This window comes from Electrona antarctica (genome assembly GCF_951216825.1).
Source record: "Electrona antarctica genome assembly, chromosome: 6".
NCBI classification, from domain to species: Eukaryota; Metazoa; Chordata; class Actinopteri; order Myctophiformes; family Myctophidae; genus Electrona; species Electrona antarctica.
Genome location: NC_136811.1, coordinates 25604996 through 25617605, shown reverse-complemented (window position 1 = coordinate 25617605; position 12610 = coordinate 25604996). Strand labels below are relative to the sequence as shown.

General features: G+C 42.6%; 1 protein-coding gene across 1 annotated transcript in view; it reads left to right on the top strand.

The window, feature by feature from the left end:
• adamts16 (ADAM metallopeptidase with thrombospondin type 1 motif, 16) overlaps positions 1 to 9229 on the top strand; it is a gene marked incomplete at both ends in the record, with an annotated part of 68962 nt that extends 59733 nt beyond the window's left edge. Inside the window, 6 exons of the mRNA XM_079503698.1 lie at positions 5601 to 5805; positions 6573 to 6767; positions 7007 to 7063; positions 7234 to 7461; positions 8732 to 8879; positions 9114 to 9229. Coding sequence (XP_079359824.1) covers positions 5601 to 5805; positions 6573 to 6767; positions 7007 to 7063; positions 7234 to 7461; positions 8732 to 8879; positions 9114 to 9229 — 949 coding nt within the window. The remainder of the gene's footprint in view (positions 1 to 5600; positions 5806 to 6572; positions 6768 to 7006; positions 7064 to 7233; positions 7462 to 8731; positions 8880 to 9113) is intronic.
• Positions 9230 to 12610: the final 3381 nt, after the last annotated feature.

Genomic DNA, 12610 nt, shown 5'->3' with positions numbered 1-12610 from the left:
CTCCTATTGGTATAGTGAATGTTTTTGCTCGATAATCGAGGTCCGTTGAGACATCCATCTCCGCTTTCCCTTGTAACCTCGTCCTCTTCGTGTCATGAAGCCATTAAGCATTGGAGAGTGTGATAGCAGGAAACTCTTGCTCACAATGTTTATGCCAACAAACACAACAATCCAAGCATTATCTCGAGATTTACAACAAGCATTATGTTGCCAGTAGTCTTGGTGACTGTTTCATTTCCATAGGACAGATGGATAGAAAGAGCACTGTCAGCACTTAACTGCTCTCATCAAATTAGTACAGCAGATCCTTCTTTCAGCTCTCTTTCTTTTCCTTTCCTTTGTCTTTTTTCATTCCATTCTTTCTTTCTTTCTTTCTGTCTGTCTTTCTGTCTGTTTTTCTTTCTTTCTTTCTTTCTTTCTTTCTTTCTTTCTTTCTGTCTGTTTTTCTTTCTTTCTTTCTTTCTTTCTTTCTTTCTTTCTTTCTTTCTTTCTTTCTTTCTGTCTTTCTCACCCACTTCTTCACATCTCAGATTACTTCCACGGGCACACCCACCCACTCACATACACATTTGCACGCACGCACACACACACACACACACACACACACACACACACACACACACACACACACACACACACACACACACACACACACACACACACACACACACACACACACACACACACACACACACAAAATTACATTCAGATGCTCACTAACAGATACAGTACATCCTAACCGTAACTGTAACCTTATGAAGAAACAGCAGTAAAATCAAATTGGGGACACCGGTTTTGTCCCCCAATTAGACATGCATCGCAATGTTCTGTTGTACATCAAACCAGATGTACTGTACCAAATTTGACCCAAAATGTGGCTTATTTCAGAAACACACAAAGAGACCCCACGCACTCAGACCTACACATACAGACATGCACATGCGTCCATGCTCGTGCATTAGTGCACATTAGTGTGCATGTGCACGCACGCACGCACACACACACGCACGCACACACGCACACACGCACACATGCACACACAGTGAATTGAGCCTCCAGCCCTTTATGGTTAGAGGTTTAAAGCCATTTTATACTCGGCTGTGTTCCCGCAACTCTCTGAGGACCCTGTTCCCATCTCTGTGTCTCTCTCTCTCTCTCTCTCTCTCTCTCTCTCTCTCTCTCTCTCTCTCTCTCACTGTCTCTCTCTCTCTCTCTCTCACTGTCTCTCTCTCTCTCTCTCTCTCTCTCTCTCTCTCTCTCTCTCTCTCACTGTGTCTCTCTCTCTCTCTCTCTCTCTCTCTCTCTCTCTCTCTCTCTCTACACAGTACACACGCACACACGCACGCACGCACACACACACACACACACACACACACACACACACACACACACACACACACACACACACACACACACACACACACACACACACACACACCACCCTAATAGGTTCATGAATTTACAGTTAGGCGGTCCAGCAGTGATAATAGCGGTTGTAAAATCATCTCTCCGCTGTTTTTACACATCATTGTCTTATCTATATCATTATTTACAACTGGAGCTGTTTAGGAAGTGTGTGTGTGCGTCTGTGCGTGCGTGCATGCGAGCGTGCGTGTGTGTGCGTGTGTCATTGGAAAGCGGCGATGTGAAATTATGGATTGCTGCTGTTAACTTTTCTGTTTAATGCATCATGCATAGTGACTGATTATATTACTCCGAGGGCCTTTATTAAACATGAATCTACTTCCTATACTGTATGTCCTGAACTGAATTGACCTTTTTAGTAATGTAGCTGTTCTAATTTCTCTTTTGGGTCTTGAGCTAAAACGTCTGGGAAGTTGGAACCACTGCTCTAGATTATACAGTTTGCGATGAGTTATTCTAAAGGTGCATTCTCATTGTGGACAGTCAGTCACTCAGTCAGTCGGTCAGTCGGTCAGTCGGTCAGTCTTCAGGAGTCAGTGTCATTCTGAGGTCTCTGGTCTACACTTATCTGCTTTTAGCCTGGCTAATAAGCCAGACTCAAATCACACTGTCGTGTGGTATTGGAGTGTGGAGATGCTGTGTATGGATCTTGTTTCCCAGGGGGCGGGTTCAAACATTTTGACGCAATTGGTCAGAGCTACTGTCAGTCAAAGGTCTCAAGCATTGAACGTCACTGTACCAAAGCCCGCCCATATTGCATACCGTGTCCCGATTGGCCACACCAGTTCTCTCTAGGAAATGGGCGTACAATTGAGCCTCTCCAGACCGTAATCCGCCGGCAGGAATTATTTTTTTGCCAACGGCTGATTCGGTCTGGCTTATTAGCCAGGCTAATCTGCTTTAGCTGTCTCGTGCAGTTGGACTGAAGTCACATTACAACATGGAAATAGGTGTCTGCTGCCCACTCAGATTTAGAGGATGATATCATTCTCTATCACCGATGCGCGTGGATGCACGCGGTGAGACAGAACACGCACACACGCACTGGTCAGAGGTTATTTAATGCCCCGACTAGAGCTTCTCGGTTATCCAGACAGCACTGCAGTCACACAGTGCCACAGAGGCTATCAGATACCCACAGGCTATCTGATCTCCTGTCTACACAGCAAAATGTGGAGTTTTCATTGAACTCAGAGAGTGTAAATATGGACCCTTAGGTCCCTCTTTAGACAGCTAGCACTCCAGATTTGACTGAGTAGAGAGTGTGATGTTTGGTCATACTCCAATGATACTTATAGTCAACAGCCAAGGCAAAGATCACAAGGCAGGTCTATAATTTGATATGCCATTAACTAGTGCATTATGTCAATGGCCAATGCCGCTGGGGTCACTGAGGTGATAAACCAGACATATTAAATGGTGGATGTGTGAAACAGGAAGTGTTGTCCATAGATTTAGATCAAATAGAATGAGCACTTAAATCATGATGTGAGTATCTCCTTTGCTGTGGTTAAGATGCTGCAGGGAAATAAGTTATGAAATTATGCCATTTCCAATGTAATGCATTTCTTCTCTATCTTAACCACTTAAATCCTGTCAAATCGAGGGACCCCCAGGGTTCTATACTCGGTCCCCTCCTTTTTTCTCTCTACACCAAACCTCTTTGCTGAAAATAGCCGGTCCACAAGCTCACAAGGCTTTGCAAAACGCCAGATATTTGCTTATTTTCGTCAAATGTTTGTCTATTATTACAGGCCCAGAAGATTGACGCTAAGATGAATGTGGTCAAGTGTTTGCAGAAATATTACCCTTCAGTCATTTTCAGTTGGGGATGTCCTTTCTATCCCTCTCAGCTCTATGATGTTACCCATACCCACTACCACAAATCTAATGCCCAGTGCAGATCAGATGACTTTACTTTGTTATTTATATGTGCAGACATGTTTTCGTGTCATTCTCTATCTTTTATTTGATATTTGAGATCTGCAGAAGTGATGTAGTTTGGACCGAAATAATGTTTAATGCCATACTGTGGCACAGTAAATGTATGAACTAACTGGTACCAATGCATACATTGCAGTGTGAGAACGCTCTTTCACATAAAGCATTGAGATATTTATGGAGAAACAAAATCCAACAAAAACACACATATTGAATTTTCTTTCCACTGATGTCAACATTAATTATAATACTGAACCTAATTGCACTGCGTCCATTTGAATTCCACTTCGCAGATTCAGTCATACTGTCCACAGTATGACGAGTTTTACACTTTCATAGTAAAATGTAACAAATGTGTTAGAATACCCACTGCTCTACTTGATGCACCTGTTAAGGAAAAGGAAAACAGTACCTGTGTTCCAATGCATCTAGTTATCTAGTCACAAGCTCTTGTTAATACCTTACATTGATTAAATATTCAAAAACATTCCAAAAATCCATAAACATTCATAAATAGGCAAACATAGATCATGGAACATAGATCACATCTAAGGTCATAACGTATTGTTGACTTGTGATGTAACTTCTTTGCTACTTTTGCCGTGTCACCAGACCTGAGATATCTTTAACCACAGCTCTGCCCTCCTTTTCTATAAATTCAACTAAAGGCCTTGCTGTGCATGTCTATATTGGTGATATAAGAGTCCAAGAACAGATGGAATTTCTCCTCCTATATTTATTTACACTCAAAGAGCCCTCATAATGCTCCTCAGCGTTATACTGTACTCGTCCTCTTTATAAAGCATTCCAAACCACTGATGCACTGAATCAATACGCATAGTGCTTAGGCTGCGTGTATATACAACTGTATGTGCTGACAGAAAAGTGTTGGGTTGTTTGGTGTAGATCTAAAGCGGCTGGGGCGTGTGCAAGTTTTAAAGGGTACTTTGGGGGTAACATTCGGTGAGGATGATAGCTGGCTTTTGGGGTAGATGCAAAAAGGTTGTGAAGAATGAGTGAGGCAGATTGAAAGGGACGAGGGAATAGAGCACTCGGGGATTCGAGTGATTTCAATGTGTATAGCTTTCCTGCTCACACTCTAAAGAAAAGACATACACTGTCTGCAGTAGCTGAAAATAAATTTGCAGATCCTGTGCTAAAGATGTGTTCATAGCACCACCTTTACATATCTATCTATTGAAGCCATTTTGCTGCTTTCAACATGTCTATTAGCAATTTGAGACAGTACTATTGAAATATATATTGAAGAAAAAGCAAAGCAAAGCCAATATGTCTGCCAATGGTTTGGCTTGGTCGCATTCAGGGTCACAACAAACTATCTGGGAGATAGAACGGTCCCAGTACATGACTCTAAATAAAGTCTTTAAAATCATTGTTATTGTTCCCCCCAATCTATATTTTTGAGAGGCTCTGGTGCAGTAAGATGTGAAAAAGACAAGATTAAGGCCAAGTATAGGTGACGAGGGGTTTTAACGTTTTGCAGTGGGGGATCCAGTTTAGGTTACAGTTTGAAAGCATGATGTTCGGGCTGTTCCAACTTGCTCTGAAGCGATTCAGCCATCAACAAATGCCTCAAGCCCTGATCCCTTTGCAAGGCCTTGCAGCAACATTCTATATTGTCATCTCATGCCAACAATACTATATATGAGACCAGGTACAGAGATCTATTGAGTAAGCCAGACAGCTAGTCAGTGATGTGACATACTCTTACAGTATTTCCATTGCTCCATAGCTATTTCATCCACAATGACCCTGATTCATAATTTAATAATGTGCACTGTCTTATCACAACATTTTACTAAGGATCTATATTTTGTCTCTGCTGACAGTTAAACACTCAGGGAATAGGGAGATGAATTATCATTCCAGTTGGTCCTCATCTCATAAAGTGAAAGCTCACCAAGAATAAAATGATTGAGAAGCTGCTGGTTTAGAAACAAGGTCTTTGTTACAACATACATATCATCGCCAATGTGTAGAAAGAAGCCTTGTATGTCCAAAACAGTTACTTGTATGACGTTCCAAAGGATCCAATTTAGTTATTATTTAGTCACAAGCTGTTGTTAATACTTTTCATTTCTTAAATGTGTACTTCTGATATATGTACAGTATGTGTGTGGTGTATTTGTATATGTTTGTGATAGAGCCGTGCCCATGAGTGATGGAGGAGCTGTCCTGTGTTGACTCAGCAGCCATGTGTTGTGTTGTTGCAGCTGGTCCGTGGGGGAGTGGGGGGGGTGCAGCCGGAGCTGTGGAGGAGGTGAGCAGACACGGCAGGTTCAGTGTGTCCAGAGAACCAGCCAGACCAATGTCGATGTCCTGCCTGACCCCCAGTGTGTCCAGCCCACCCCGACCAGACGGCAGGCCTGCAGCTCAAACAGCTGCCCACCGGTTTGGAACACTGGGCCGTGGTCACAGGTGAATATTTGTATGTATGCGTTATGGGTACTGATATGTCAATATGTGTGCTTCACTGCTTTTTTATACGTCTCCACTGGCGACTGCCATGGACGCAGGCATTATTGTCCCAGGTTGAGCATCTGTATGCCCGTCTGTATATCTGTACATACTGTACATCCGTCTGTGCGTACATCCGTACGTATATCGATACGTACAGTACGTCCATCTGTCCATATGCACGTCCCAACTCCAAGTGAACGTTTGTGCCAAATGTCATGAAATTAGGGATGCTCATGAGTTAGAGATGGACATACAGATGTACCTAGTGAGGTACTGTAGACGGACAACCCGAAAACATAATGCCTCTGGCCACGGCTGTCCAACTTGGAGGCACACAAATGTCAATGGAATGAGGTCATCTTACTCAAAATGTCCCTAACTAGCTGCTATAAACCATGTCCGGCTCACTTTATCACTTCCTCTCCATTCTTCCAAGGTGTCTATGACTCAGAGGAGTGTGTCGCTTTGTAGACCTTTAGCTCTGCAAGTTGATTCATCCCATAGGATGCTATTAATTGGCTGCAGTGAAACACTCAAGGATTTGATAATGATCTAGGCTGTATGGTTATGTGTGCGTATAACCACAATGGCCATATCCTGGTAATGTCCCGGGGAAGACATTTAAATCAAGGGAAGGACATATACCTCATTGTTGGGAGACAGTATGGAAGCCAAACTGGGGGAAAATAAAATAAAAACCTGAAACCTTTTTTTGTGCTTTGCAGTGCTCACGTAAGTGCGGAAAAGGCCTGAGGAAGAGAACAGTGCTGTGCACGAACACAAACCCCAACAGCCGAACACACACACTGCCGGACAGTTCCTGTGTGGGCCTGCAGAAACCTGCCAGTCAAGACTCGTGTTTCATCAAACGTTGCCAGAAACAACGTAAAGTCCAGTGGTTTGTCTCCACATGGCAGGAAGTAAGTCTTTAGTTCTTTAACAAGCACTTCTTTTTATTACAATTATTTAAACATTGCAGGCGGTAGAGCCAGTTATTTAGAATGGCTGGATCAAAATTAATAGTGGAGGGGAGCATGTTCCTGTGAGTCAGGATGTCGTCAGTGGGGAACATTTGTGGATTGTGATTAGGATTTCTCTGTCCGAACAATGAAATGATCTCTGTCGTTCTCTTTTCCCCTCTCCTTTTATTCTCCTGCAGTGTTCAGTAACCTGTGGTCATGGCTCCCAGATGCGGTTCATCAAATGTGCAGAGAAGGTAACATTATGCTAATGTCTGTGTCTCTGTCTGTCTGTGTCTATAAGTTAAATAATATTATGCTGACTTTGTCAGTCATAGTGAGTACCGTCTTATTCCGAAGAATATTTGAATGACATCTTACACAGAGTGTAATTGTTGTCTTTTCCCCCCTTTTCATCCAAAAAAAGGACACTGCAGGGAAGTACAGAGAACTGGCAGCCAAGAAGTGCCACCATGTCCCCAAGCCCTCTGTGGAGGTCCGGAGGCCCTGTGTCATGGCTGACTGCCCCTCCCGTACCACCCCAGCAGTCCACCCCTGGAGTACCTATCACCACTACCGTCCTCCCCAACCTCTGCCTCAACCTCTGCCTCAACCTCTGCCTCAGCCAGATTGGTATTCATCTCCTTGGTCACAGGTATAAAGTCCACTTAAATTACTATTAGTCCAGCAGCCAGGGGCGTGGTGTGGGTGTGGTGTTAATCTATATCCACCTGCTGTCCGGCTGTTAAGCGTTGAGCAATTTCTTTTATAGGGGGTTATGTAGTCTCACGTAACCCCTGTTAGTGGAGAAATATAAATAAAAATATACATATACATGGCGCTGCGCCTTTAAGAAAGGTAGGTGGTCTCAAACCGGTCAAACGCCATGCAGCGTAAGCAGGAAGCTATATAGTCACCACACTCCGTGGAGTTATTCCCCACAACACCAACAGATGGAAGAAAAATAAATAAATAATAATTATAATAATAATAATTTTCGCACGATTGAAGAAGAGATCTACCGTTTGACCCGCCGTGCGGATAAAACGCTCCCGATAATTTTCCAGTGATCAATGGATTATCATCATCATATTATTACGTAAGAAAACAGCTTGGGCGGAATTCACTCTTTCAATGCCAGCCGTCATCACAAATGTGATGAGGTCAGCATATTTGGGTGGCTATGGCCGTTTTTAGCCCAAAGAGTGTTTTTTGTGCAAAACTAATGCTTGGAATGGATTCAGAATCATGGAAAACCCCTAGTTTGACACGTCACATGCTGCATAATGAAAATTTTAAATTTTAAAACCGGGAAAGCATCTATGTCTGTTTAGATTTTTGCGTTGGCTATTCAAAAATAGAAGATGTACATTGTGTCACTTTGTGCCGCGATGCAAGCTTGTACATCTGCTATTTATTGAACATTTTTGAAAAATCTTGAAGGTTTGAGAACTACTGATTTAGAAGTCATTTGTATAATCGACCTCAAGTCTTAATGGGTTAAAATAAGGTGTGGTCTGGTGCATTGCTATCTTAGGCACGGTGAGATTGCACTTTGATCAGCCCGAAGCTGGTCTTAAATCTGGCGTAGTGACAGCACAGGCATCTCCTTTATACTATTTAGAGAGAGCATTATTAGTAGGCGGGTTTGCAATGCATGTACACTGCTTGACAAGTGCTTGTGATCAAAATCCATCCATCTCTCGTCACGTAGGAATGACAATAACGACAATAACCTCCTAGCTTTCTTCCTCTATCTCATGCTCAATGTGCAGCAGTAATGGCTCATTTAAAACTCAAGGGTTCAGTTCGGACACATAAAGTGCACAGCTGTCCGTCATTCTTTAATAAGTAGTTGAAAAAAGAATTGTAGTGGCTGTCTGTTACAGTACCATGTCCCTCATTAAAGCCTTTGCTTTCCGCAGTGCACGGTGACATGTGGAGGAGGGGTGCAGGCCAGGACCGTCCAGTGTTTGGCCCAGGGGAAACCCTCCTCTGGGTGCACCCTTCACCAGAAACCTGCCATGTCCCAGGCCTGCAACACCAACTTCTGCCCGCAACCAGAGAAGAAAGGTACTTCATACAATGTGCACTAATTCATACATACTAGACTACAATTTAAAACTATGATTCCAACAGTTGTGTTTACCACAGCTTTAACGTCATGGAAAATGTAATACAGAAAGTACAGTAAACAGTGTAATACAGTACATTTGTAAGTGCTTGCTTTGAAATAACACATGTCCCTTTCATTGTTGATGTAGGTGAAATAAGCTCTTCAAATGTTTTTACTTTTTGTTTCAACAGACTTGGTATGCAAGGATTACTTTAACTGGTGTTACCTGGTCCCCCAACATGGAGTCTGCAACCACAAGTTCTACGGCAAGCAGTGCTGCAAATCCTGTTCACATTCAAATCTATAATTGGGACATACTCTGTCTTCAGTGCTGACGGTTAGGTAGACGAAAGACTATGTTTGATGTCCATGCTTGTAAAGACGTTTTTTTTCATTGAGCATTTGGCAAGCACTGAAAGACAAAATACATTTCAATGGAACTGAAAGAGCGTTGAAGTGCCCTTTCTTCTCCAAGCGATGCCGGACATCCTGATATTGAACTAAAACCTGACTGCAGGTGTCTTAACAGGAATGCAGGACAACATAAATAAATGAGGGAGTAATGGGAAGGAACCAGGAAAACAGCTATCTTGATTAAAAGGTGAAAAAGAGTCATGTGTGAAATACAACTTCTTTTTTATCCAAGATGCATACAGAAGAGAACGTCTCCAAGTAAGTAAGGCAAAGGGAAATCCTTGCTGGCCAAGAGGGATAACTACAGTATTCACTGCGTCTCAAGCAGAGCTACTTGGCAAGATATGAAGTGATGATCTTAAGCCCTTATCTACAGTGCAATTCATTACTAAGTTTACAGACCTGACAAAGGGGGTACATTGGAAATCTGGAACCTACAGTATATTGGAGGACGAAAGAAGCACAATAGACAATGCATTTCGATTGAAGACTTGATTAGGACAAGCTGGGATGGATCAAAGTGGGCTTCTTTTACATTTGGACAGTGGCTGAATGTTACTGATGTCATGTAAACAAAAAAGCAAACAACTTTTTGAACCTCATCAGACATATAAGTAAGAGAACTCTTACAAGAAGGGTCAAGGACAGCTGTGTGCACTGGGATTTTCCGTACTCTTACAGTCAATGGTGCTACAACATTATCTTGAATTGTGAAATCAATGCAGAATGCAAATCCTAAACCTTTTAGTTTGTTGATTTATTTATTGGCTTTATAATACAGTGTTGATGTAAAACTGTATTGCTGAGCAGCATAATGTGTCATGTTATTATTGTAAACCTCTCACCTTTTGTGTATTTTGTATGTTTCCCGGGATTCCATACTGACAAGCTGCACCTTTTGTTCTTTTAGAATTGTAAGTTGTAACCATCTATTTTATGCCATTTGTGCAGACCTGTTCTAACATGTCAAAACCCCAACACAGACTCCCGCCTGTCAGTGAGGATTAGCCATTATTAGGAATGCGAGTAGATAAGCATCATGAACAATCAAATCTATGAGCATGTTTTTTCTGTTACATTTGTCTTCCAAATCTTTTGAAACCCCACAAGGCCATCATCGGTTGCATGCATTGGTATGGCACTAATGAATATTGGTTATGTACAGGTTAGTGCTAAAAGCACTGAGAGATGTTGACTAAAGATATATTAATGTGAATATTGAAATGTAACAGACATAATAATAAACAAATCTATGTTCAGACTCTGCAGCAATTATGATGACGCTTGAGTTGTGATTTGGTCTTCTAGAGGTTTGCAGCACAATTGGAAATTGCAGGGCCTTGTCAAAGAAGACAAACAAATGTAATATCTAGTGATCATATCATCCTTTATTTAACCAGGTAATATTCTCATTGAGAGAGATCTGACCAAGAGAGCAGCATGAATGAATGTGTACTGTACATGTGATCTATGACTCAATAAATATGAAGGTGATCAGTTACTGACCAACACACCAAGAATCTAGCTTGGGTTCTCCAGCCTGAATCGCTGCATTCTGTGAATCTGTTTTGTCTGAGCAGCAGTCTAGCATAGTGGCAAAACAGATTCACGGAACGCAGCGATAAAGGCTGGAACCCAGGCTACCAAGAAACGGTGTATTGAAAGAGTCCTGTGTCCTAATTCAGGGGTTCCCAAATGTAGCCATAGCTTCTGGCTGTGGTCCCCCGTGAAATGGGCCTGGCTTATGAAAATATCTGATCTATGAGTCCACCTGATGTATGATGTAAGAGCAAAATGGCTGCTGTGCAAATATGGTTAGTTCTATCAAATTTGACAAAATTAAATTCTTCACACTGCAGTGGAGTGCACGCAGCAGTACACTACATAGGTTTTCACCCTGGCTAGCAATCATGCCAGCATGGTGTTAACCATTTCAACGCCTATGACATAATGTGTCTGGGCTCTCCCTTTAGTCATTTGTCAACAAGTGAAGAAGGAGAGACAGATGCCCATAGCATCATCATTGCCTTAATCCTTAGGACACAACCCATGGTTGTGGGAGAGGGATCGCAGGGTACAAAGCCACAGAGAGAATTCAAGTTGTGAGAGAAGAGTCAGTGTATTCCAGGGCCAAATTAGGTAAAATACGTCTGAAGTGAGTGGTACTGTACTGTACTGTACTGTACTGTACTGTACTGTACACTGTACTGTACTCCTCCCTGGCCTCTGTGTGTGTGTGTGTGTGTGTGTGTGTGTGTGTGTGTGTGTGTGTGTGTGTGTGTGTGTGTGTGTGTGTGCGCGCGCGCTCTACTGGCCACTTTAGGTGTTGCAGCAACATACACATAAGTACACATACATACACAGCTCCGCATAGGAGTGGCTAGCACCACTAAAAAAATGTGCGCATGGTGTACCTATTCTGTGCTGTCATGGACTTATTCTCTGAGGAAAAAGGAGTGCATAAGAGTGAAGAAGAGCTGGGCAATGAGAAAGGCAGGGGTTTTCCTCCCTAGTCACCTACCTCAATGTAGTTGATTTATTGCTGGTCAGCCGTGGGCTCTATGTGAATGTAAGGCTTGGTCAGGGTGTGTAGGCTAAGTATTTGTTCCCAGGAAAAGTTCTGCAGTGGGAATGGGACTTCGGACACACACACACACACACACACACACACACACACACACACACACACACACACACACACACACACACACACACACACAAATCTGTTTAATTATCTGTAACATGCATGCAGTCCCCAGTGGGCACGCGCACGCTGCGTTTGTCTGGACTCTGCAGACACACAGTTTGGGGATTAATGTGCCGAGCTGTGTGTGTTCGCTTGTGTGTTTTTCACTGAGTCAGATACACCAACTCCCTACCCCCAACATCTCTGGAATGCACTATCAGCCTCTTTGTCAAAAAACGTTATTAGAAGTGAAGAAAGAAGAGCTTACACTGTGCTGTTAACCCTAAACTAAAATGTAGCTATAATAGGAACAAATTTAAGGGACACAAAGGTATGGAACAAACAAATATGTCATATGCATGTGGAAATGATTGAAACGTAATCTTGAAAAGCGTTACAAAACCAGTGTTAGGTATATGCAAAGGATATCAGACAGACTGTCTGACACCTTAGGACAGAGAGACAGAATGCACAAAGACAACAATGTTATCTCTGGCTGTATCTCTTGGGATAACACCAACAGCCATTTAGCCTGGAGCTAAGGCCTGGAGGCTACACTCAGAAGGGCCTAATCTGAAGTTAGAATGC